The 27,310-nt window shown below is 35.3% G+C and overlaps 2 protein-coding genes and 1 pseudogene across 4 annotated transcripts; 2 read left to right on the top strand and 1 right to left on the bottom strand.

The window, feature by feature from the left end:
- The first annotated feature begins 1,235 nt into the window (after window positions 1–1,235).
- LOC7482796 (protein LAZY 1) lies at window positions 1,236–4,426 on the top strand. Its single transcript, XM_002299287.4, has 5 exons — window positions 1,236–1,523; window positions 1,612–1,678; window positions 2,232–3,031; window positions 3,461–3,740; window positions 4,152–4,426. The coding sequence occupies exons 1-5, from the start codon at window positions 1,518–1,520 to the stop codon at window positions 4,169–4,171; spliced, it is 1,173 nt and encodes a 390-aa protein (XP_002299323.2). The 5' UTR covers window positions 1,236–1,517; the 3' UTR covers window positions 4,172–4,426.
- Window positions 4,427–6,397: 1,971 nt separating this feature from the next.
- On the bottom strand, window positions 6,398–10,593 carry LOC7482795 (sphingosine-1-phosphate lyase-like; annotated as a pseudogene).
- A 2,890-nt stretch (window positions 10,594–13,483) lies between these two features.
- LOC7460561 (ABC transporter G family member 28) lies at window positions 13,484–21,663 on the top strand. Of its 3 annotated transcripts, XM_052453408.1 has the most exons (15): window positions 13,484–13,566; window positions 14,029–14,159; window positions 14,274–14,350; window positions 14,876–15,151; window positions 16,348–16,411; window positions 16,515–16,661; window positions 16,789–16,823; window positions 17,027–17,100; window positions 17,304–18,217; window positions 19,032–19,328; window positions 19,444–19,923; window positions 20,137–20,285; window positions 20,536–20,825; window positions 20,998–21,131; window positions 21,231–21,663. In XM_052453408.1, exons 3-15 carry the CDS (start codon window positions 14,290–14,292, stop codon window positions 21,385–21,387), a joined length of 3,078 nt encoding a protein of 1,025 aa, XP_052309368.1. In that variant the 5' UTR covers window positions 13,484–13,566; window positions 14,029–14,159; window positions 14,274–14,289; the 3' UTR covers window positions 21,388–21,663. The 3 variants fall into 3 exon arrangements, with proteins under 3 accessions (XP_052309368.1, XP_002299322.2, XP_024438231.1); XM_002299286.4 differs by lacking the exon at window positions 13,484–13,566 and having other exon boundaries at window positions 13,634–14,159; XM_024582463.2 differs by lacking the exons at window positions 13,484–13,566; window positions 14,029–14,159; window positions 14,274–14,350 and having other exon boundaries at window positions 15,102–15,151; window positions 16,502–16,661.
- Window positions 21,664–27,310: the final 5,647 nt, after the last annotated feature.

Genomic DNA, 27,310 nt, shown 5'->3' with positions numbered 1-27,310 from the left:
CAAAAGAATTAAAACCATATCCTAATCTAGATAGTAATCTCAGCTAACAACTAGATAATCATGCAGTAGATTACTGCTAAGTAATCCTGTTCTAGCTTAGGTACCAAACTTCAACAACTCCTACTAACCACACTTTTTTACCATTGAGTTATGATGATCGTTGATCAGTGAGTGTTGGCTGAAATCTGAATTCCATAGCAGATCATGATGCTATGATTTCATCAAACTCTATTCTTTTCCAAGCAACAATTTGATAGTGCACAAATTAAGAGGCAACAATATGTTATGAGTACACTAGCGTGGAAAGGTATTTGTTCTCATCCAGGATGTCTCTATTACCTTTTGTCTCTGAGCTAAAAACACTTTTCTTATTTTTCAGCTCGCTCATTCTTGAAGTTGCTTGTGGGGCAGAGTCAGTATTTCATGGCAAACAGGCAAACGAGCTAAGAAAACATATCTAATTATTATAATATTTGATCGGTTACTCCGAAAAAACACAACTGGAACAGTAGCTTTGGCAACTTGGCCATCCACAGCAAAAACTGCCAGGAAGCGGTGTGGGTCATATAGCCGTATGTTAAAATCAGGCTCTGAGGAGTTCCGTTCTGTACAAGGAAATAAAACAAGGAGTTCATTATAGCTCCAACAAATTGGCCATGGAACCAGAACTAAGAAAAGGTTTTAGATTTTAGTCATGTCTGTGATTCCGGAGCTTCAGGCTTCCCAACTGTTATACGCACATCAAGTTGCTTACTGAATAGCAAAACGTGGCGGCAAATTTTAAGATCAGAAAATGCAGTATCAAGATATTTATTAAAGATAATCACAAGTTATTATAGTTTATCTGATAAGGGACCTTCAGAAAAATACCACACCCTGGGGTCGAGCAACCAGAAAGCAATGGACATTTCAGCTTATTGTGCCCTAATGAGAAAAGATCTTCTTCTGTCAGATTGTCCTTGAATTCATTAAATTCCGACATGATATTCTTTTCGGTCCCCAATTTTGAGTCCGAAGTCTTTCCACGAAGTACCTAGTAGAATACCATGTTGCAACAGTTGGTGTTATTGAAACAATATAGAAGTTGCATGTGTGCAAACATGTAAAATTCGAAAGGCCCACGGGTCATCTGACATAGCCGCTAAGATGTTCAACAGTGTGAAAACACTGCTACAGATTTAGCGATCAAAGTGAAATCATGCAAAAGAATTTATCAACCTCACTCCCAAACGAGTACATGGCTTATACAGAACCATTTGCTCATAAAGTCCAGGACACACTGTCCATATTGACCGCATGATTTGATCTTGACAAAGAATTCCCATCCCAAATCTTGGAACTATCTTTTTGGTTCTCTCCAGCAACCCTCATCTGAGATCATTGGATTTATCCAGGTTGTATTTGTCATCTTATTCATAAACAGTTGGACCTGTAATTATGAAATGCAACTCCTCCTAGCTTCTCATAACAACCAAAGTGATTGAAACTGAGGGTTGATTTCTCAAGAGAGAGAAAAGATGAAGGTAAATCTACTGTACACGTGAAAAAGAGAAAAGTATTGATCTTTCTCAATGCTTCTTGAGCTAATTTCTGAATCCCACTTTATTGCAGTTACTAGGTTGGATGCACCGTAAGCTTCGGCAAAATGGTAGTGAAACACTGAAGGATTTTGCTATTGGTAGGTATCTTCAACTTTTATTTTCCTGCTAAACACTTCCCTATTTCAAATATAGGCATGACCATGGAAATAATGGCTTTAGATTTTTGTGTTAATATAAGATTATCCACATGTAGAGGAGAGGCAAAATGTAAGCGCAGAACGAAAAGATTGTCATGCATGACTCGTATTATACACTTGCACAGAAGACAAATTCTTGAATTTCAGGATCGTATTAATCTCCCAGCAAAGGTAGTTAGCCACCATCAGAAACCTGATGTGCGATGCCACCACCGTCTACCAAGGAAAAGCAAAAATGATGAGCATAATACAACAGAAATATTTCCAGACTTTTGGCTAAGGCAATAATTTTCTACGCTGCATGAATAGAATATCATCCATAAGACCCTAGTGAAATAAACTTCATTTGAAAAAAAAGCAGAAAACTCGTTAAATTTGTACCTTAGTTTAACGCAATATGGTTAAAAACCAAGACATTGGATTGGATTCCTGCCAAAATGCATTATTAGAATCAAGTTCATTTAACTTTCTCCTTCTTTTGCGTGTGTGTCAGGCAATCCTTGCAATTGCCTTATAGGACAGCCATCCCTTGATGACCAACAATACTACACGAAACCGAACTATGGGACAAGAACATTTAGGCAAGCCCAGAAAGAGCACCTTCGAAAGTCTTTTGCTGGTTTAGAAGCAGCTCGAGTAGAAGAAGAAGAAGGAGAAGAAGAAGAAGACTTTGAAGAAGAATCTTCAGCCGCAATATCCGAACTATTCCATGGCTTTCTGGCAATTGGAACTCTTGGTTCGGAGCCAGTCAACACTGACCCTTCAACACCAACATTTCCCATCTCTGTTGAGAATATAACTGAGAAAGAGACTGAAGTGACAGAGAATGAACTTAAGCTTATCAATGATGAGTTGGAGAAGGTTCTGGCAGAAGATTGCAGCAATGACTCATCAGGAAGAAACAGTCATGTCAGTGCTGGGAGAAGCAGTCATGGCAGCACCATTACACTCAGTGGCAAGCCAATGGAAGGGCGAGATTCCAATGCAGTCTGTCCTCTGCAGGGATATCTCTTTGGATCAGCAATTGAACTGTCAGAGACAGCACCTGTGGCAAAGAAGGAGCACAGGACATCACTTGGCGAGCTATTTCAGAAAACAAAAATAGCAGAGGAAAATTATGGTGTTAAATTTGAGAGGGAGGAGAAGCGCGTGGAGAAGGAGGCTGATAAATCTGCCGTGAATCTCATGAAAAAGATTCTGAAGAAGAAAATGCTCCATGCTTCTTCTAGGAGCTCTACTTCCGCTGGAGGAGCAACTGTTGATTCTGCTTCAGCAGAAACAAAACTGCACAAGGTATGTCTACAGATACCATAACTTCTAAGCCAAAATCCTGATTGGATAAATATAGAATCAATAATACCAACTTGAGAATTCCAAGTTCAAATCCCACTAGATAGTGCTGGGAGGTTTGGAAGATGAGGGAATACAGAATACTGTCACTGTTGCTTTATTAGAGACCCGCTGACCATCTAATGAACTTGAAAAAATAAACTCAGCAAATATGACGCAATTCACCAAGTCCAAAATGCTTGCTTTCAAAAAAATGACCTCATTAAAAAAACTAAAAAGAAGACAGAAATACAGATCAACCCTTATATTTTATTATTTTTCTTTGCTCATGTATATTTACCGAACACATTTTTCGAGCCCAGCATATTTTCTGTTATACTGAATAAGTGCAATATCCTAGGTGTGAAGTTCTGCTTGATGTGTGTTGTGCAGATCCTACACATGTTCCACAGGAAAGTTCATCCTGAAAGCTCAACATCGACAAGGAAGGCCGACAAGCCCCCAAAAACCGAGAATAAGAAGAGCAACAACAATGGGGGAAACAACAATGGAGGACAGATGCTTCTGGATGAGGATATCACCATAGTTCCCCGAACCCTTTCAAAGAGGAGCATAAGGCGCTTCAAGAGTCAATCTAACCCACCCCACTTCATGTTTACTGGCTGTGACTCAAATGGAAGCAGGGAATGCTGGATTAAAACAGATGCAGACTGTAAGTAATCCCTCTCAGAACTGCTCTTTGATAGAACGATAACTAAATGGCCTTATTTCTTCAAGTACTCGTTCACTAAATTTGTTGTGATCACAACCTGACTGTTTAGAACTCAAATTCTGGAACATATAGCTGGGATCTGATTCTCATGATCAATGAAAAGACAAACATATCTGTTCTTTGACTAAATATGGGATCTTTTGAGATTCTGCTCTAGTTTCTCTCAAGTGTTAGTTCTTTGATCGTTTCCATGTTGTTATTGTCAAGCATTATGAAGATTGATTGAGCAGGGACATGATATGGATCACCTAATTTTAGCAACAGTACCAGGCATCATATGGCTGGTAATGGTGCTTGTTTTGTTGGGAGCTGTAACTGTCCTAATTCAGTTTTGTGTGTTATGCTTTGCAGACCTGGTGTTGGAGCTGTGAAAGGAAAATGCAGCAGTCAAGTATGGTTCTAAAACATCTTCTTCAATTAGAAAGAAGTAATAATGGGTTTGAAAACATGTCCTTATAGGTGATTGATGCTTGTAAAATGTGAGTGTGATTATTATGTTATGAAGAACTTGAGTGGGAAAAATAAATGAAAAGGGCAGTTCTTACAGTACGTGCCTTCGAGTAATTGTTATGTATATCTGTTTGTGGTAGACATATTTTAGTTATGTCCAAGTTAAATTTCATATATTTTTTTTCTCTGGGTAAATGAACTGCAAATGATAGATTGACCCCAAACAAAGAGCTCATATATATGAGCCGAAACGTTACAGACAAATGTGGCTCAAGCTGCCAAAGCTTTTTTACACAAGAATGACTAACAGTGATGCTAAATGTACATGGTAAGATATCGAAAGAAAAGAATACCATAGAATTAATGATTGTTATTCAAAATAGTTCCATACGAAGCTTTAAGGATCATAGAATAACCCTAACGAGAAAAGGCAGAAGAAAGAAAGAACCCTTGCAATTGTGAGTAACTAATGTCAAGGGTATGGTCGTGCAGAAGAAGAATTGAATCCATGCATGACTTTATTAAGACTGTTCAAGGACCATATATTACAGGCCAGTTGCTTTTTAAGTAGTGTTACCAGCTATCATGGGTCCAATATTCTGTTATGATTTTGATAGTCTCCTGATTCATTCAAATGTTTTGCATTACAGACTCCTGTCTCGGAGCTCTAAAAGGCAGATGCAGCAGTCCTGCTGCTACATTTTATCAAGTCTTGGCCAATTGTGAGTGGTTTTACCTTTATCAGTCTTTATTGTGACTAGTCTTGTGGGTGATTGTTGGCCGTATCCCTAAGAACCCAACTGAAGCATAATGTTCTGTCTTTTTCACTGGAAACACATTCAGGTATCCAAGCAAGTGTTTATATATATATATATATCATCCTCGACCATGACTACACATGAGCTGGAAATCATATAGAATCTAAAAAACCTAACTGATGCATAATGTAATGTTCTGTCTTTTTCACCGGAAACATATTCAGGCATCCAACTAAGTGTTTCTAACAAGAAATCATCCTCGACCATGACTACACATGAGCTGGGAATCATATAGAATCATATCGGGTACCAGCAGATGAGCCTCGACCTGCCAAAACTTTTTTCATGCGTGGATGATTAGACAGGCGACTTATCCAAAACAGTGGAGCAAATTATGAACCAGATTGACCAAGACAGACGATATTTGCTCTCTCTTTCATGTAAGATACAGAAAGAGTAGTTGATGGCCAGGATACCCAGGGCAAGTGCGATATCGTAGAGAACACTACGTACTGGACATTTCACCATGAGTAGATGACATCATGGCAGTGAAATTGCATATTTCACAAGTAAAACTTCAACACACCTCCATGCGCCAAAATTCATCAGTACATCCTCATTTTGTGAAATACAGAATCCCATTACCATACATCCCAGCACACAGTCACACACCCACTTCCCATCGGTGTGATTAAAGCAAAAACCTTTTTAAAACATGACAGATACAAAAGACACTTCACAAACCTAGCTAGTTCTCTAGTAAATATCTAGTGAAGGAGATACCTTTCAGGAACTTGGATGGAAGAAGTAATAATTGCACCTGTCTACTTGTACATATAGTCAATAATCGGACTTGTATTGAAGAGGAAGGCAAGCTTGCATGGAAATGACATTTAACCATTTCAACGACTCCCTAGTCCCAACTCGATAAATCTCTGTAAGTAGATTGGCCCAAACATCATAGGCCAGAACGGGGTTTAGGACAACAGGAAACCAACAGTTCCCTGAGCTTGATGTTTTTATGCTGTCTTTGGTTGGTTAATGGAGAAAACAGATGGAACCATGCATTACGGAGATCCATATACTTCAATCAACTCATGATAACAGCGTAACCTAATAGCTAATTTAGAATTGGCTGCATAAAAAATCAAAACAGCTGTCAAAGAGGTAAGATTATGCCTTAAGCACTGTCAAAGGACCCCAGCCTGCAAGCTCTGTTCAAGTGGAACTCCCTGTCCGGTAAGGGAGTGTTCACTATCCATATTCCAGAATCCAGATTGAATGGTTTAAACTGCTTAAGAATCCGAACTTCACTGCACCACATACTTACAACTCGATGCAAGGTGAATATGGAAAAAATAAATATTGATCAATGGAGTTTTTATTTCATCTTATAGGTTTCACCAACACGTTCTGATTCCCATGACATGGGAATGTCATCAGCATGTACTGTCCATGTAGTTTACCAACAATTCCTCAAGCATTCCTCTATCCGGTATCTTCCCAGCAGCACCATATATTGGGGCTAGCCCTCCACTTACTGGGACCAGGATTTTCTTTCACCTGGATGATTTCAGAAAAAAGGAAAGAAAATAAAAAATCAAACAGATGAAGCCATAACTGAAGATCCTTCACTACCACCTCCGAAAAGCCAACATGAACATCCCTAAAGGTAAGAAAATTACAGAGTTACTTTGATAACCCCTTTGATGAAAATAACTTACAGTACGTACAGATTCCCTCAAATCCCGGAGGAAGTCCTCAAAAACTGGTGCGTGTTGAAGGGTAACACAGATATGAATGCTGATTCAACCACGTTAAAAGTTGTAATCAGTGTACAAAAATATGCTCATAAATGCATGCTCAGACGCAACTCATGAGACTGAAATACCAAGAAAATAAACCAATGCCAGCCACTACAAACAATTGGAATCAATCTATTAAAAAAAAACCTTTGCATTCTCTTATGCCTCAAATCAAGGAACAATAGCTTGCTGCCAAAGGTGGCTAACTTCTAACGGGGACAATGAGAACGTGAGATGACCATGCATTTATTATGCCCTACAGAAACACAGTTCTTCTGGGGAAAAAAGAAAGAAAAAAGCCTACCTGTTGGGTCTCTGCAATGCATTCAGATGCCAGCCTTTGGATGCCATGATATCATTGACTTCAAATATGTCTAGATCATTTGATCTGATGGCCACAATTGTCATGTCTGGCCTTCCAATGATAATAACTCAGGTATTTCCTTGATCCTCTAAACAGAATGCCTCATTTTCAATGGTTCAAAGAATTTACAACTCAAAAGAGTGGCAAAATGAAGGTACAAACAGCACAGACCCCTTTTGTATTCTCTTTGATACTTCCATTATTGATTAAGTGTTTTCCAGGTACCCAATAGGATGTAATGAAAATCAGGTTATCCACAAGCATTCAAGGGAACATCTAGATAGGCAACGAGGGAAAGATGCATTATAGCACCTTCTAATCCTAGTGACATTAATGAAGACCAAGCCCCAGCAATCAAATCCCCAGGCCTGCTTCCAGCAATGGTAGGGGAGACATAGAGCCCACCTGACCACTCAGTCACTGCAGCAAGGACACAAAGAAAACACAATTAGAACACCAGAAGCACAGGCTTCAAACAGCCAACTAGAAAAGTCTATTGCATAAAAACTTGATATTAAGATAAGCTCTGCTCTTTTCCACATTAATAGTGCTTACGAATGCCCAGACATTTGACAATTTACTAATGTGAGTCTTGAGAATAATCAACCAAAAATCAGCCCTCGTTTTCCCTGATAATTTATCTGATAAAGATTAATAAAACTTAGCAGCAACAAATTGATGCTGTTGGGAAAAAGCCCAGTGCACAAATTTTCAGTAGCATGCCCATCAAGATGCCATCACAAGAAACTCATGTAAGAAAGAATTTACATAAAAAGAACCACCAACAGAAACATAAAATTCAGAAGTCAAGCAACAATATGGCTCTGTATTAACAATGTGGGCGATGCAAGATTAATGCAATTTGGAATCAATGATAATGAAGAGGAAAAACTAAATAACTATTTGATCAACGCAAGAGGTCTTCAATTTGAAATTCAGGAACAAAAATCCGATAACAAGATGTAGCAGTTGCTCAAAATGAAAAAAAAGAAAAAGAAAAGAATAGGAATTAAACACTAGTTCCACAATGCCAGGCAGCATGATGGAAACTAAAAGTACTAGTATAATATGCTCATCAAATTCAAAACTAGAGAGATGGTAAATTTTTTACAGATAAACCTATAGTAGTTTTACCTTTCTAATATCATGGTTTATAGAACTACACTTGTTCCTTCTGGTGCCAGTCCATATTTATGCACATCCACTGATATTGAGGTGACTCCTTTAACGGAGAAATCAAAAGGTGGAATCGGGTACCTGAAATGGGAAGAAAAATTGAACTTGCCAAACCAGGGACAGAAAATGGAGCAATTGACTGTCTGATATTTCATACCATGTACCAAAATCTATAAAGCACACAACAGACAGATGCAACACATGTAGAATAATAATATAGCCAGTTACAACTTTCAGTCAAGTCCAACAATAGTCACATGTTGTCCTGGTGAAGAATAGCAGAACCTTGGACTAGCCCCTTTGCATAGACCTAGAAAGAAAGGTAGTCCAGAATACAGAAAGGCCTCTAAACTCCTATGCCAGGACACCATGGTGATGGGGTCTCCCCAAAGACATGCACTCTTAGTTAGAGCATTGTCTACTGTCAAAGGTTGAGAGAAATTATATAAACTAGGGCAATATTGCTCGATAAGCACCCTTTATTGCATTTCCTTGTCCAATTTCCAACAGGAAAGATAAACTCCTTTTCTAGCATGGAACATCCTTCCTGTGGCCCTAAATGACTTGGAGCTTAATCGTGACCTCAATATAGACTGATCTTTAATCAATTGCACTCTCTTGATCAAGTAATTAATGTTAGTGAGTTAATATAAAATCGTTCTTCCTCAATTTATAGCTTAAATTTTTGAATTAAGATGATTTTTTAACATTTAAAAGACAAGACTAGAGTCTCTTTTCTTGCCAAGCTAATTTGTTCTATAAATTATATGTAATCTAATTCTTGCTTATCAATTTTAGGTCTTCCAACCATGCCACAAGGAGAAAATAGCCCCACAAACAAAAATTGAAGAATTTCACAATCAAGTTACTAACATCTCATTTAATGTTTCCCCTGCCTGGCCTGATTCAAAATTCACATTTTCGTAGTTATCGAAACCCAATTAAAAAACTAAAAACAGACCCCACAAAATCAGAAAAAAAAAAATATATACAAACAAAACCCATCATTTATAATAAAAGGAATTCATCTTTCTTACCTTTTGTTTCTCTGCATCTATGTAACCCTTGAGTCTTGACACCAGGCACCATCCTGTTTTTTATTCAACAAAAGAGAGAGAGAGATTCGATTATTATATAAAATCTCCTTCAAGAATCAAAATGAAAGAGTGAATTAATTAAGTAATTACTTACTTGATGGAAGTGAACAGAAACCCTAAAATGGTGGATTTGAGACCATTATCGTGAATAAGAAGAAAGGATCGAAGAATTCGGGCAATAAAAAGAGAGAGAAGAGGTACGAAAACCAAAGCAAGAGGCTCATAATTTGATAAAAAAAGAATTAGCTGAAGCTTTTAAATCAATCAAAGATGAAATGACATGATCCATTGCCGTTGTTGTTGATGAAGATGGTGGATAGATAGGTAGATAACACTGAAATGAAATGAAAGAGACGACAAAACCATGAAGAATGCGTGTATTTCTACTATTTTTATAGAGAGAAAGATTATTCAGACAAGTCAATAGATGTAGTGAGTGATGCTGGGAAATGATACTTCTGTTTGTGTTTGATATGCGGAATCTATTGCTCCAATCACAGATGTAGTGAATTTGGATCCGCGCTTGAAAGCTTTTGAAGAAAGGAAGACAAAGAATGGGATGTTAGGAGATAATAGTTGTCTAAGAGGAGGGCTGATTGCGCCAGAACAACAAACTCACAGGGCAGTCTTTGATAGAGGCATCATGCATAGCCATATTAGAGGCTGCAAGTTGTGGAGTATTGACAGTCAGTACACGAAGGAGGCATACTTGAGGCATGTAGCATGAGATGTTTCTTCTCCATCTAGTTATGAGATGCTTGTCACTGTTTGTACATCTTGCTAGAGACATTCTAGTGGGTATTAAGCCTCTGGTAATCCTAAATCATACAGACAGCTAATTTGTTACTTCTCTTGCTGTGGGACGTTCTACTAGAGAGGACATGACTGTACTTGCAGATCGCCGGATCCTGGTGATATGGCACGGGCAATTAGGAAGGCGATATGTGTGCTTCTGGAAATTGACCCTGAAGGGATGCGAAGTTATGTGAGTGAACTATTCAAAATAACTTTAGTCTTCCTGAGGATTTCACTACTTGCAAGTTGGCTGAGCATTTGTTCTGTGTTTTTTGCTAGATGAAGAAACTCTTGGAATGATGCTGCAAAACAAACAGAGGCTGTGCATGACTTTTTTTTTTTTTTTAATGCCCATACAATTGGGATTTTTTTTATGCCCTCACTGTTGAAAGTATGATTTTATGTTTTAAAAATACTTTTTAAAAAAATTAAATTTTTATTTATTTATTTATTAAATTAATATTTTTTTAATATTTTTAAATTATTTTAATATACTAATATCAAAAATAACTTTTTAAAAATAAAATAATATTATTTTAATATATTTTAAATTTTTAAGCAGTTCGGTCATTAACTATATTAATAAAAGGAAAAGGCAAATAAATCCCTTTATGCATATATATTTTTTCCCTTACAAATGTATAGTAGTACTTTTATTGTTTTTTTTTATCTAAAAAGACAAAAGAACCCCTCATTTAAAGATTAATTTTTGTGCTCTTAAGGGCAAAATAGTATTTATATTGTAGCAAAAGGAAATTCATGTACTATTTTGCCCCCAATCAAATATGCAATGTCAAATGTATCCCATGAAAAAGACATCTCTACCCCCAATTGCATGCTTAGTCAATTTTTTTAGCAATAGCAAAATCATTTTTATACTACTACTATCCACAATAATTTGTATCTTGATAAACAGTAAAAGACTGATAGCTTCTAGTTTTTTTTTATAATGATGTGAAGTTGGTAAATGGTGAGCAGTTTAAGATGGTTTATTGAGGCTTTCTTAACTTCTATGGCAACATTACTTGTTTTTTAAGTTAGCATTGGTTATTGTTCAAAAATAGAAAAGATCAAAACATTAGAGATAAAAATGTATTTGGTTAAAGAAACATAAACATAAAAATAAATTTGTTTATGTGATATTTTTAAAGTAAATTTATGTACTTCCGAAACAAGAAATACAAATGTAACGTGTCTCCAAAGATAATTTTTTTTACTTTTTATTTTTAAAATATCATTATAAAAAAATTCTAATTCTAAAATTATTCAACAAGACATATTAGGATAAAAATATCTATTATAATAGTTTTAAAACTCAATCAAGGGTCAATTCATGAAAAAGTCTGGGTCATTGGTCGAGGCACGGGTAATAGGTCAAGTTGACTCGACTTAATGTAAAAATAAAAATAATTATTATCATAGTTTTAAAAACTGATTTAGGAGTTAATTCAAGGCAAGACCCGAGTCACAAGTGTGGTTGAATGTTGACCCAAGTCAACTTAATAAAAAAATAGTTATTATCATAGTTTTAAAACCCGATTTGAGGGTCAATCCGGGGTAAGGCCAGGGTCACGGATCGGGAGGATCAGCTTGGGTAGCTCTGGGTCAATGTAAAGGTAAAAGATGTTATTATTATAGTTTTAAAACCCGACTAATGAGGCGATCAGTACAAGGCTTGGGTCACGGGTTGAGAGAGTCAACCCAAGTTAACGTATGAATAAAAATGATTATTACTATACTTTTAAAACCCGACTCCAGAGTTGACTCAATATAAGGTTTTGATCATGGGTTGGAAGAGTCAACCCGATTGACCTAATTTGTTTTAAAAAAGTAATTAAAGCAACCTTGTTTTAACTAAAAAAAATTCCAAAAAAAATCAATGGGCTTTTAACCCGTGTTTTATTCCTGGTCAACCTAGGTTTTTGATAGGGTTAGGTTGAGTCAATCCTTCCTCTAATTTTTTTAAACTCAGACCAATCCAGACCCTTGATCGACCCAGTTCTGAGTCAACCTGTCAACCAGTCCTAATTTTATAATTATGATTATTATAATTTTATTAATTTTAACGCTCCATATAAACCGAAATAAATATATTTAATTATTTTTTTACTATGTAAGTTTAATAATAATATATATTAAGAGAAATAAATTTTTATATATCTTGTTCACTATAATTAAACACATATCTATCTTTGTTTATTTTATTTTTATTTTTTCCGTACCGAAACCGTAATAAAAAAACGCTAAGACAGAGAAGCTTTTTTTCTTGGCTATGATTGTTTATTTTTTGCTGTGGCGTCTACTGCATCTATGGCATATTATACTCAAGTCTTCCATGCTAATGCCGTTCTCCACATGATACTTCACCTTTTAATTTTTTTACTTTACCTGTTTTGATATTTCTTCAGCCAAAGAGGTTATTGAGGAGGTGCCTTGATCAATTTCACCTCATCATCAAGATGAAGAAATGATCTCAAATTTCTGCGAGGACCAAAGCTCGAGCTGACATTCTAGTTGTAGAGAGAACTCTCTCGGTTTTCTTTTAAGAGTACTAGTTTCCTTGCCCATCTTTATTCCTGAACCATCTACTGAATACAAACGAGAAGAGCTTCCCGAAATGTTTCCATTGATGATGTAGTGATTGATATCATAGATATGCTCCAAATCTCTAATCTCAAATCCAAGATCAAGTAATATATATACAAACAAGTGGGTTTAGCCTAGTAATAAAGACCCCCAGTCTTGGTCTGTCTGAGTCAAAGGAAGATGTTCTTCTCCGTTTAAGAATAAGAACGACAGTGTCCTCTCCCATGCTTCTCTGACCTTCCAAAATTTATGCTAAAGGAAGACACCGCCGAGGATTCAGCATCCCTCTCTTTCGCCTCTCTCATTTCTTTGTTCCTCCCTTCCTGTTCTTCATAAAAAAACGCTGAGATCTGGGAATTTGGAAAGATAACCTCTTGTAGCCTTCCCCGCCAAAGAAACCCTACAAGAGGTCAGCTCTCCTATGCCCAGTTCTGTACATGTGTCTAAGCAGCACTGAATGATTGTTGAACAACCAAGACACATTTACTTAAATGCTATTTTCCCTAAAAAAAATTATTTCAATCTTATTTCAGGAAGAACAGCATGGCTCATCAAATTCATTTTATTTTTATAGATGTGATTCAAGCATTCAGCCAGAATTAATAAGTAAGAAGAAACTGTACATCAAGGATGTGTAAAGGAGTTTTTTTTAAACACTTGGAGGAAGAGGGGCATAGGCACGAACGAGTTGAGCTCCAAACTGTTTTGACAACGTAAAAAATAATTCGATAGAAGGTAAGCCTCCCCCCCCCCCCCCCCCCCCCCCTCAATTTGAAAAAACACATAGACAGACTCAACTGTTTGAATCTCCTACTCTTCCTCCCTGCCATTTCTTCCTCCGAGAAAAAACCAAACCTTACTCTCCCCAAATCCTGAGGCCTCTATTTTCCTTATTTTGAAAAACTAACATCTCTTCCCTTCGTCCCTTTCTTCCTCATCATCAACCCCATCTCCAACCAACCTTAATTTCCACAACTTTTTTATTTCAAACAATCTTAATTTCCTCGTATTTACGTTACCATATAGTCAGTCGGTTACTTTTAACATCTTTGAAGCTCTCTTACATTTTTTGTTCTTAACAAAGATATGATCAGAGATAAGTTTAATAAATTAAGACACAACCATTGCTGTTTTCTCTCTGTATCCATCTTTGTTTTTGCATTAGCGTTGTCATTGAGCCCTATTTATTGTCAACAGTCTGATGGCAATGACAACAGTACGGCCACAGAAGACCTATTTTCAGAGCTGGTCTACAACAGTTTCTCAAACTTTACCTCTGTGTTCAAGCAAGATATTGCCAAATATTTTGGTTTCTGCATAATTGACGTGTAGATTACTCAGCCACTATTTCGTTTTAATGTAATGGTGGATTTCAGGAATGAGTGTTGATTATTAAAAGTGGTTATATTCTCTCTTCTTTTCTTTTTTATTTGGATTTGCAGGGATGAAGATTGGAATATGGCATTCAATTTCTCCAAAAAAACACAATTCATATCCGATTGCGCCAAGAAAACAAACGGTACGTTCAAAGTTTGGAGCCTGAAAACAATGATTTGATAAAGGTTTTAGAGTTTTCTGTGTATTTTTTTCTACATAGGCTTCTGCATTTTGAGGTTTAATTATGAACGCTACATAACTCAATTAGTTCAACGGACATTTTGTTTGGATTCTCTTTCCTTTATGGAAAACCAATTCACAAGTTGGAAAGAAAGAGTGGTTCATAAAACATAGCACATGCGTGCTAATTTTCCTTTGTTCTATCACAAAGCAAATCTTAATGCCTAATTTAATAGATTAAACTTTAAAGATCCGGTTTGCTTCGTTATATTTTTACATATATTTCTCTACAAGTTTCCCCCAAACTTGTGGAGTGTTTTTGTAGTTATCATTCTAATTCTAGTTTCAGTTATGCTATTCTTAATCGGATGCACTTTGTTACTCCCCTTAGTTTATATTATCGAAACATTTAGCTACTCCCCTTAGTTTATTAATCCATTTTCTTTCTGTGGTAAATCTTTCTGACATTTCTCATGTTGTGCATCAGGAGATATAACAGCACGTATATGCACAGCAGCAGAAATAAAATTCTACTTCAACAGTTTCTTTGAAAAAGGCACAAAGAAAGCAAACTATTTGAAACCTAACAAGAACTGTAATTTGAGTTCATGGGTTTCTGGATGTGAGCCAGGATGGGCTTGTGGAGTTGGCCAAGGTCAAAAGGTTGACCTCAGAGATTCAAAGGACATTCCTGATAGAACTACAAACTGTGCAACTTGTTGTGAGGGTTTCTTCTGCCCTCATGGTATTACTTGCATGATACGTAAGTATTCCGAAACCCACCATCAATCATGGCAATAGTTTCTTCTTTTTTTTGGTCTGGAGCCATGGCAATAGTTAAGAATTGCATATGTTATGCGCTCCTGGTATTATTGTTGCATTCCTTGGGCTAATTACCAGTTTTTGATTAGCATGGGTAGAGATCTTCCCCGAAATCTGCATACATTGGACTTATGACCACTACTTCTTTCTCTATATATTCATTCTCAGTGACCTCAGATCATGACCATTCAAGTTATAAAGTCGAATGTTAATGTCAAGGCCTTAAAAAGTGTTGGGAGTGTGGTTTTCACATCTCCACTCCAGAATCTAGATGACTCAAAGGCCATACTTTATGCTTTCAATCCAAAACTCTTTTCTCCATCCGAACACTCATTAGCTCCCCCTGTATGTCCCATTTTTCTGAAGAGCAAACTAGCAACAAATTTATATGTTGGCAAGAAGGAAGTATTAAAGCATTTTGATCCTTAACGGAGGAAAATTGGTGAAGTGACCTTCCCAAGTCTGAGCCTCTTATTGCAATTTCATAAACTTCTTCCAGGGAAAGGGGGCATGAAGAAAGTCTACCACTCATTTTCAATTTCTGTCCGTGTATTAGCAGAGAAAAGAAGATAATTGAACAGACAGAGAAATTTAGAGTTTCCATTTTATATTTGAAGTATGAAAAATCGTTTTACTTTCCAAGCTGCCTTGAAGATTCCTTTTTCAGTTTTGGGCTCTAATGAAAATAGCATGAAACCAGACAGTTTGTCCAGACAAGCCAAGGGAAGTGCTTCTGTACATCCCCTTTTGTCTGTATCAAGTCAATGAATCTCTTTAGTATTGCTCCTATTTCTAGGAGATGGACCTTTTGAAACATCCAAGAATTTGTCTGATAGATGATGCTGAGATGATCAAGACACTTAAAAGAGTGCTCCTTGGAAAACAATGATTGTATCAGAGTCCCGTAAAAGAAGTTACCATTTCACCTGAATTTGGTTCTATGTGGAATTGTTTTAACAATGTTTCTGGCTTACGTGGAGTTATTGTATTCTGTTTTTCATTTCTGAATTTTAAATTGTTGTTTATATTAGTTTCTTTCTGGTAAGTTAGTTTATTGGATTCATTGTGTCATACGTTCCTAATTGAGCCACATCTAACATTCTTTATATTCTGACATTTTCTATCTTGTCTCTGAAGCTTGTCCATTGGGTGCTTACTGCCCACTAGCGAAACTGAACAAAACCACTGGCATATGCGACCCGTAAGTTCATTCTTGTTTCGTTCCTTTTCATTTCAAGTTTTTTTTTTTTTTTTCCTGTTTTATCATACATACATTAATATTTATTAGCAGAAATGTTTTGCAGATACCATTACCAATTGCCTCCTGGAAACCCAAACCATACATGTGGTGGAGCAGATGTTTGGGCCGATATTTTAAGTAGCGGCGAGATATTCTGTTCAGCAGGATCATACTGTCCGTCCAATATCCAAAAAATTCCTTGCAGTCGTGGGTATTGATAATTATCCCTGAACTTCCAGCAGTTATCTATTGAATTGCATTTTTCCCCTTTCCTCATATCACAGCCACCTGTTTTGCCTTTCCTGTTACTTATGAAACTAAGCTGCGTTTTGTTTCAGACATTACTGCAGGACTGGTTCAACGTCTCAAACAGGTGGGCATTCTTTTACTAGTTTATTGAGAGGACATTGTGTTTGTTGTATTAGTCTGTGCTACTTTGTTATTCTGTTGCCGGGGCGTACTTTTTTCATCTGCTATGTTTCTGCTTGTTAACAATCTATGCCTTTTGGTTTAGAAATATGATTTATTTTCTTTCAATTTTAGCAGCATGTATAATCTTTAACAATGAACTTGCAGGGTGTTTTAAGCTGGCAACTTGTGAACCACGCTCAACAAATCAGAACATCACTGCATACGGCATTTTATTTTTCGTGAGTGATCAGTTTACCTTTTAATCATTGTCTGGCGATGGATTTGAGTTTCCATTACGGTATACTATTATGAGAAGAATGGCAGAAAAATAAGTGTCAGAATGCACACAAAATATTTACGACATACTTCAAAATCGCAATATTCTTATATATGATCCTGTGTGCACAACCATCAGATCTAATCGCTTCACTTGTCAATGTAGGCTGGATTAAGCTTTCTGCTCATCATTATGTACAACTGTTCTGATCAAGTTCTTGCGACTCGAGAGAAAAGACAGGCACAGACAAGGGAGAAGGCAGTTCAAAGTGTAAGAGAAACTGCACAAGCACGTGAAAAATGGAAATCTGCAAGAGACATTGCCAAGAAGGGTGCCATTGGACTGCAAACTCAGTTGTCACGCACATTTTCTCGTACAAAGTCTAAAAAGCCAGCAGAACAGCTAAAAGGTTTAGGTCAAGCTAAACCTGGAACAGATGCTGCTCTACCACCTATGCCTGGAGGTAGTTCATCTTATCAATCATCTGCAAAAGGGAAGAAAAAGGAAAAGAGCAACCTCACACAGATGCTGGATGACATTGAGAACAATCCCGAGGGTCATGAAGGCTTCGATTTTAAGATTGGAGATAAAAACACAAGAAAGAATGCACCAAGGGGTAAGAAGTTGCATACTCAGAGTCAAATGTTCAGGTATGCATATGGACAGATTGAGAGAGAGAAAGCTATGCAGGAGCAGAACAATAATTTGACCTTCTCTGGGGTAATTTCAATGGCTAACGATATTGAAATCAGGAAAAGGCCAACTTTGGAGATTGCTTTTAAAGATTTAACCCTCACTTTGAAGAGTAAACGCAAACATCTGCTAAGATGTGTGACTGGGAAATTATCGCCTGGCCGAGTTTCCGCTGTAATGGGTCCATCTGGGGCTGGAAAAACAACATTTCTTTCTGCTTTGACAGGAAAGGCAACTGGTTGCGCCATGTCTGGTATGGTTCTTGTGAATGGTAAGACGGACCCGATCCAAGCATACAAGAAAATCATTGGTTATGTGCCTCAAGATGATATTGTGCATGGGAACCTGACAGTGGAGGAAAATCTCTGGTTCAGTGCAAGATGCAGGTATAAAACTATAAATTCACAATTCATTACTAACCACATTTTTGTTAGTCTCAATTCACATTGCCATCATAGTGATGACATCAATGTTGACATCCAACAAGTTTTCATGCATCAAACAAAATGCATGCATCTGGTGTTCGTCCTTCTTGTGTTTAACCAACATTGACTGACACAGGCCCCCTAAATGGTGGAAGTAGAACCTGGCTTTTCTGGGTTGTTGAACAACAGAAACTATAAAATGATTTTTATGTTAACGCATTTCAGACTAGGAAATTGAGTTGGAAAACATCTAAACTTATGAACATTGATAGAAATTTTACATGCATTAGGTGGTTAATTTTGATTGTACACATTTATATATACTTTTTCTACCAAACAAGGGAAGCTAAAATTTTCTGAATATTTCTGTTATTGTAATTGATGGCATTGGAGCTTCCTGAAAATTTGGAATTTCGTCATGGTGTGCCAAAGATTTTTTTCTCGTAAAAGAAAACCTTTTTTTTCCTTCTATTTCTTCTATCAGTCTGCTTGGCATCATTCATATATTTATATGTACACATATTGCATCAACACAACAAGAATGTCCAATTGTTCTCTCTTCTCTGTTCCTCCTTTGTTATTCATTTATTTGCTCTGGCTGCTTATATCTCCCCCCTCTCTCATACAGACACACCCTTTATGTATTAATTTTCTCTGCCTTCTTAGATATTACCCTCTCCCTCTCTTTCTTACACCCACAGTCACAAATGCTGTGGCTGTTTAACAGTACTTGCTTTTTTTAGCATATATATTTACTGGATTTCTGTTATTGTAGACTCTCCGCTGATCTACCAAAACCAGAAAAGGTTCTAGTTGTTGAAAGAGTTATTGAGGCCTTGGGCCTGCAGGCAGTGCGAGATTCTCTGGTTGGGACAGTGGAAAAGCGAGGAATTTCTGGAGGTCAAAGAAAACGTGTCAATGTTGGTCTTGAAATGGTTATGGAACCTTCACTTCTGATATTAGATGAACCCACATCTGGCTTGGACAGTTCATCCTCCCAGTTGCTACTTAGAGCTCTTCGACGTGAAGCTCTTGAAGGAGTAAACATATGCATGGTTGTACACCAACCTAGGTAATTTACCCTTTCTATTATGATAGAGAGTTGTCTTTTTAGATTATGTGATATAGTGGCCATAAGAGAACATTAACTTTCCTTTTTTTTCCTTCGCTTTTCTTGGTTGCTTCAGCTATACATTATTCAGGATGTTTGATGATTTGATACTTCTAGCTAAAGGTGGCTTGACAGCATATCACGGATCAGCAAAGAAAGTTGAGGAGTACTTTGCTGGCCTTGGGATTACTGTACCTGAGCGTGTGAATCCTCCAGATTACTTCATTGACGTTTTGGAGGGCATTGCAAAACCAAAATCAGGGGTGAACTATAAGCAACTTCCAGTTAGATGGATGCTTCATAATGGCTACCCAGTTCCTATGGATATGCTGCAGAATACAGATGGGCTGGGACTACCCTCCGGTGAAAATTCTGCTCATGGAGCAAGTGAAGCTGGATCTGAAACAGAGTCTTTTGCTGGAGGTTTTTGGCAGGATCTGAAAGCTAATGTTGAGTCAGAGAAAGAAAAGTTGCTGCACGATTTATCAAAATCAGGCGACTTATCCGGACGGAGAAGCCCTGGAGTATATCAGCAGTATAGGTACTTCCTTGGGAGGTAAGGGAGATCCCATTTCTCTAATGCGGGTGCATGTAAAGTGTAACCCTCCATTATTATCATGATAATAGCGCTATGCTAATTGAAGTACTGTGCAATATTAGGCTCTTGCATCTCTCACGCGAAATTACTCTATTTTGGGATGATCAGTTTCATTGAGTTTGCGTTCATCATAAAAAATTAACATATTCTTCTTGAATGGCTTGTTTGTAGGGTTGGAAAGCAGCGGCTACGAGAAGCAAGGGCACAAGCTGTCGATTATTTGATTTTATTGCTAGCTGGAATCTGCTTAGGAACACTAGCTAAAGTGAGCGATGAAACTTTTGGGGTGCTTGGTTACACATACACTGTCATTGCAGTTTGTAAGTGATCAAAACCTCTTGAAGTTCTTGTATATGCAAGGCTCCATTAGAATATTCTTGCTTAGATGTAGGCTTTTGATGTTTAAAATGTAGGGTAACTTGTGATCAAATTTACACTCTATTGGGTGCTTGTTGTTTTGCATGCCAATCTGCCTTTTTCACTGTAAATTATCTTCCCTATGGGCCTTTATGAAGTGCTTTTTTGTACAAGGTTCATTCCCACTAGTCTAAATGTTTTTCGGACTTTCAGCACTGCTCTGTAAGATTGCGGCTTTGAGATCATTTTCCCTGGATAAGCTACATTACTGGAGAGAGAGATCTTCTGGTATGAGCAGCCTAGCAAACTTTCTTGCGAAGGATACAATAGACCATTTCAGCACAATTGTCAAGCCACTTGTCTATCTGTCAATGTTCTACTACTTCAACAATCCAAGATCAACAGTCATAGATAACTACGTAGTCTTAATCTGTCTGGTGTATTGTGTGACGGGAATTGCTTACGCGATGGCCATCTTCTTTGAACCTGGTCCAGCCCAACTGGTGAGCATTTGAAGTACCATTTGCATTGAGAACTTGTTAGTTCCATAAATTAAGTTGGTAAATCATGAATCCATCGCCCTCGTATAATAAACAGACATGCAATCCATATCCACATACGATTATTGCTAACATTTTCACTCGCGCTAACGAGGCAATTTTTTGTGCTGTGCAGTGGTCAGTGTTGCTTCCGGTTGTTCTAACCCTGATAGCAACCCAAAGTGAAAACGGCGTTGTTGTGGATTATATATCTGACTTGTGCTATACCAAGTGGGCACTGGAAGCATTTGTGATATCAAATGCTAAAAGGTTTGTGTCTGACTTTGATATTCCTCCTCCACATGTGGTGATTAATTAATGTTTTGCATGTAATGTACCAACTTACCTTCTGATTATTCTGTCTTTCAGGTACTACGGAGTTTGGCTGATAACAAGGTGTGGTTCACTCATGGAAAGTGGGTATGATCTAGGCCATTGGTATCGTTGTTTAATCTTTCTTGTTTTAACTGGTATAGCTAGTCGTGTTGCTGCCTTCTTCATTATGATTACCTTCCACGGGAAGTGAAGTCTTTTGTACTCTTTCTTCTTGTAAAAAGTAGGGGGGGAGGGGGGGATCAATTCAAAGACTCTTGCTCTCATGGAGAGAGCTTGCATAGATTATTTGAAAGGGAATTTGAAGTCATAGAACATAGTGCAGAAGTTGAATCATGATACTAAGGTTCCTCTGCTTCGTTTCTGCATGATAATTTGTGTAAAGATCAGATACATGGACTTCTTTTTCTTCCCTGTTTTAGCCAACACTACACACCAGGAATAGAAACTTATTCTCAACTTCTCTCAATACCGTGTGTTGTTGATTTTTTTGCCAAGTACAGCAAGCTTCAATTTTATTTTTATTTGTTTGTTATGCGTCTCTTATTTTGTTCAAGATCCGGTCTGAGCAAGATATTTGCTCGGTGAAGTCTTGTCCAGGATGAAGTAAATTGTTCCTGAGATCTTGATAATGAATTAGCAACCAGAACACGGACAGGGGCAGAACTAGGATTTGCTTTATGAATGTTTTTTTTTTTTAAAATAAAAAATATGCATATATTATAACTAATTATTATTGCTATTATTATTTTTAAAAAAAATAAAAAATATCTTAAAAAAACAATATGCATCACCGCACCAAATACAAACACATCTGCAAATCCGATACTATCTTGAGGTACCAACCCAAGTACTGTTAACTTGGATTTAATCTTCATCAACTGCTCAGATATATTCTTAAATTCCAGAGAACCAGGTATATATATATATTGTTCATAAAAGCACGCAGTAATGCAATTACAATAATTTATACAGCAAAGCTATGAAGTCCAAGATTGCCCAAAAAACAAAAAAAGTGGCCGCAATGATCACAAGCAATGAAAGTCATGAATCACGGCCCATGGCCAAGAATATTAAGAAATTATGATGTAATATTAAGAATATTACATGCATCAGCTATCTCGTAAATCTTCAAGAAATTATGATCACAAGCAATTTGAACTGGAATAGTCTTTCTTGAAGAAACTTCAACGCAGGTTCTATTGGAGTGCAGAGATTTACAGGGAGATCAACACATTAAAATATCTAAAAACACTAAATTATCTAATTAACTCTAAATTAACAAAGCTTGAACATGTCAAGATCTAGCTCGGCTCATGTCTCGTTCAATCCCGCGTTTAATCTGTCCCCCATATTCTCTTCAACATCTCATAGAAATTGGCTTCCAAGAAATTAATCAAAAGTCTATTCAAATCTTTGAAGGAGACAAAGTCTACACATGCACGTACGGGAAATATGGACATGTATCGTCCGTATTGGGTGTAATTTAATTAATTACTAATATATACATTCCATGTCCATGAAATTCTACGCGCATTTTTGCCACTCAAAATTGGAATGAAAGTCATCCAACATGTACAATAATGGCCATTAGGGTTCATGACAAAGGACAAAAAAACAAAAAAAAAAAACACATGGAGGAGCTAGATGTCGCAATTGCTTATAAATGTACCAGCTGTATTTCATTGAAAGTGATTTTAACAGCTGGTACATTATATAAGCAATTGCGACATCTAGCTCATATATATATATATATATATATAATTGTGTGAAAAGTTTTTATCCGCCCAACATATATAAACGTATGATATTATATTAAATAGCTTGGTGATATTGAAGATTAATGTTGTATCAATTTTGGATTTTTTTTAAAAAAAAAAAACTCTATTAATTTCAATTTAAGAAATTGAGGTGCTTGTGGTTTGATTCATCCATTAGTTCATATCAGCCAACGACACGTCGCACATAGAAAATTTTAACGATGCAATAAAAAAAAGGGAATCATGGTCATGGATGGAAAATGACATGCCATGCTTTATTAGCATCACACAATTTGGTTTTGAGCCTATCTCAGCCGGCAATATTTCAAACCACGTGGCGATAACGTGCATTTGGAAATATGTAAGCCTTCTGTTTTGGTTCGTGTACATGAGAATATTCAAAACCCACGTCGTCATCACGGTGTGTATGTTTCCCACTGCATAAGAAAAATAATTTTAATTCAAAAAAAAATAAAGAAAAATCCTCACCATCTTTCGTAGATGTAGATAGTATTTGAATACTATTTCAAGGGAAAAAAACCAGAAACGATAAAGAAAACAAAGATTAAAAAAAAATTATATTCGGTAATAACTAGGGCAGAGCCACCTAGGCAAGTAATATTTTTTTCAAAATATTTTTTATATTAAAATATTAATATAACAACCTATATCTTACAAAAAAAAATTAAATAAAAAGGAAAAGAAAGCAGAAAATGACATTGCTAGAGAAAGACCACAACTTCTGGGTTTATATCTCAATAATTTCTATTTTTTTGTTATTTTTTTCTCGTCAATTTATTTGCATCTTCTTTCAAGTAGGTTAGTTTCTTCTTTTTTTTTTGTCTTTATTTATTTGTATTGACTAGATATATATATCATTTCCACTTTTAAAAATTTCAAGATTGCTATGATTCTTGAATTGTTAGTGTTAGTTTCTTTTTCGTTCTCTAAATAATAAATTTAGTTGGGGTTATTTCATTTTTTTTTCCTTCTCTTTCAAGAAAGTTTGAGAATTTTGGATCTAAGTTTTAATAGGTAGCTAATAAAATCAAATTGTTTGGGCTTATATTTAAACAAAAATTATATGGATCACTTTTTATTTTTAAGATGCAGACGTAAAGTGCTTTAATATGTTCTGTTAGCAATTCTAAGATTACTTAATCACTTGCTATTTCATTATTCATTAGTCAAGGACTCAAAAAGTAATTATCAAGTTTATAAACAGAATTCAATAACTTAGATCTGCAAAAAAAAAAAAAAATATTAATCTCTACTTTTTGCATATTATCGCTACCAATTATTTATAAAAAAAAAGCTATTAATTTAAAAATATAACCTCAAAAACATAATTAATAATCTAGAAATTATTAGTTGCATATTTTAGTTTACATTGCTACTAATTTTTTTTAAAAAAATGCATTTGAATAGGAAATTTGGTGTGAAAATATTGGAGTAAAATTTTAATTATCATAATTTTTCTATATGAATAAACACTTCATGCAGTATATTTCACCATATTAGATGAAAACAACTTCATGCTTAGCACATGTAATGAGTATTTGGTACTTTAAGATTAAATATAATTGAGATTGTGTGATAGTCAAACCAAATCCATGTAATGTCCCAATGATTATTGTGTAACTCAATTGATTTTTGTTTAACATTAGATTATTGTGCAGTTCTGTTAGCAGTTCTTCGTATGACATGTTTAAACCCAAGTAACTCTTTCTTTACTTTTAACAAAGAAAAACTTATTCACCTTACTCATTTTTATCCCAATAAGTTCTCTATAATGACCTTGTGATACTTGGTGACTAACTCGATATGTATATTATTGATCTACACAATAATGAGGAGTTATCTAGTATGAAGGTATTGTTGGTCTTGCAAAGAAAGTAGTAAAAACAAAGAATGACAGTCTAGGAAGAGTTTTTCAAATTGGTATATATGCTTATCAAATTATTATTACTATTACCAGTTGCAACTATTACAGTGGAGAGTTTTTTTTTTTCCCCTGTTATGCATGTTATAAAAAGTAGATTACGGAATAGGTTGAGAGATAAACGGATAAATGACAGTTTGGTTTGTATACATTAAGAAAGGTATCTTCGATTAGATTGGTAATGAGGTCGTCGTGAAGCGATTTTAAAATATAAAAACTTGAAGAGAACAATTATAATGTAAGTTTTCTCATTTAAAAAATATTCTTAAATTAATTTTGCTTGATATGAGTTAATACATATGTTTCAAATTGATTTTTCTATATAACACATGTCTACATAATATCAAGCATTTGTTAGTAATTTGCCCCCTCACTTAAAAAATTCTGGCTCTGCCACTAATAGTGATGTATAAGACAAAGTGAACAAATGAGTCTAGTTGACTCGGAATTTGTCCTGGATCAACCCCCGAGTTGGATTTTAAAAATATGATAATAATCATTTTTATCCTTACATGTCTTAGTTAAATAATTTTAGAATTGAAAGTTTTTATAATGATATTTTAGAAATAAAAAATAAAAAATATTATCTCTAAAGACATCTTTTCCATGTACTTTCTATTTTAAAAATACAAAAATTCACTGAGAGAAAGTTGTTAGTTTGTCATATTTTGACAACAAGAATAGTAATCTTAGTGTCAAAAGATTTTATTAGACGAGAGAAGTTTGATAATAATGGTTGTTTCATATAAACATGCCTAAAAAAATAAATTGGGATCCATTTGTATTTTTTAATTCAATTGATTTTCATTATTTTTAATAATTTTAGGGTATTTTAGGGCTAGTAAGTGGTATAAGAGGGTTTATGGTATTTTTAAGGTATTATTAGATAAAATTAGGTGAAGATTTGGACTTTTAGGTCACTCCCTCCACCCGATTTTCTAGCTAGTATATCAATTGGTGTATTTATAAAAATAAAAATTATTTATTCCTAGAAATAAAAAATAACCTCCAAGATAAAAAATAAAAAAATGTATAAATTCAAATTAGGATTAATAATTTTTCACAATTTATCAATTTATATATATAAATTTATTTTATTAAATATAAATGATATTTTATATTTTTCAATTAAAAAAATCATAATACAATAAAACATATTTATAATACTGACACACTTCTGAAATTATACAGGGTGATAAAACTAGTTACCCTTAAAATGACCGGCTCGGCCACTATCATATATGTGCTTCGTTTCAAAAGAAAACAAATTAATATAAATTTATGTGCTAATTAATGAAGTACACATGCTTCCGTATCATAATTATTAATTAATCCTGTATGATTATTATTAATTAATCTTTTACGTGGGCTCGTACATGTATAAGTAGTTGTATGTGCAACTTAATTAATTAATATCTGACCGGCATATAGTCAAAACATGCCTGGATTAACAATAGTGGCAGTGTTGCCTTTTCAAAACCAGTGACCCTTGACCCGTTAAATATTAATATAGTAAATATTAGCCCTAACATATAATATGATATCGTTTTAGCGAAATCCCTCCAAATATGCGTAAATATAGAAAGTACAATCTTTCTTGTTAAATATTTGTCAATTTTTATATACTAAAAAATTTAATGTCTTCTAGAAGAACAAATAGGATGTCTTGCATTGTTCTCTCTGCCAACAACGACACATCGCCGTCCTGAAAAGCGACTGATTCCGGAGACGACGAGGAATTTATGGTTGATGTACACTTTGTTCAAAAATTTCTCCACTCTTAAGCTAAATAAAGAGATAAAATATTTTTTTTCCAAAGAAAAATCATTTTTCAATATGTATCAAAAGAGTCAAGAGCATTGAAATATATTATTTAAAGATTCATTTTTTTTTATCTCTACAACTTTTCTCAGCGTTTTTATAAAAATAAAAATGAAAAATATTGATGTTAAATATATTAGAATACAAATGGTTTTTTCACCATTTTAAAAATTATATTAATAATTTGACTGTTCTAAATAGCTTTATCATTAAAGATATTCTTACTTGATTCCATATTTCTAAAAGCAAAATAATTATTATTTAACAGTTTTTGGGTTTTTCTAGTGCAAAAGGCAAAAAAACAAAGAAAAGAAAAGCAATTTTCATTTTTGCAGTCAAGTTTCACTGGGGAGTATATTGCGGCGTGGTTGAAAATATGTTTGTCCCAACTAAAATTTTAAAAATATTCGATTAATTAAAATACAATATTTTTGCACAAATCTCACTTAAAATTCTTCTTGAAACAATAATTAAAAAAGAAACTATAATTTATAGCTTTTTTAAAAAAAATTCAACCTACAACCACAAAAAAAACACTAAGTCACAATTTGTTTCACGGAAAATGATTTTCTGGAAATTACTTTTCAAACTTT

This window comes from Populus trichocarpa, chromosome 1, assembly GCF_000002775.5.
Source record: "Populus trichocarpa isolate Nisqually-1 chromosome 1, P.trichocarpa_v4.1, whole genome shotgun sequence".
Lineage (NCBI taxonomy): Eukaryota > Viridiplantae > Streptophyta > Magnoliopsida > Malpighiales > Salicaceae > Populus > Populus trichocarpa.
The sequence above is the reverse complement of the archived record's forward strand: the minus strand, read 5'-3'. Positions and strand labels throughout refer to the sequence as shown.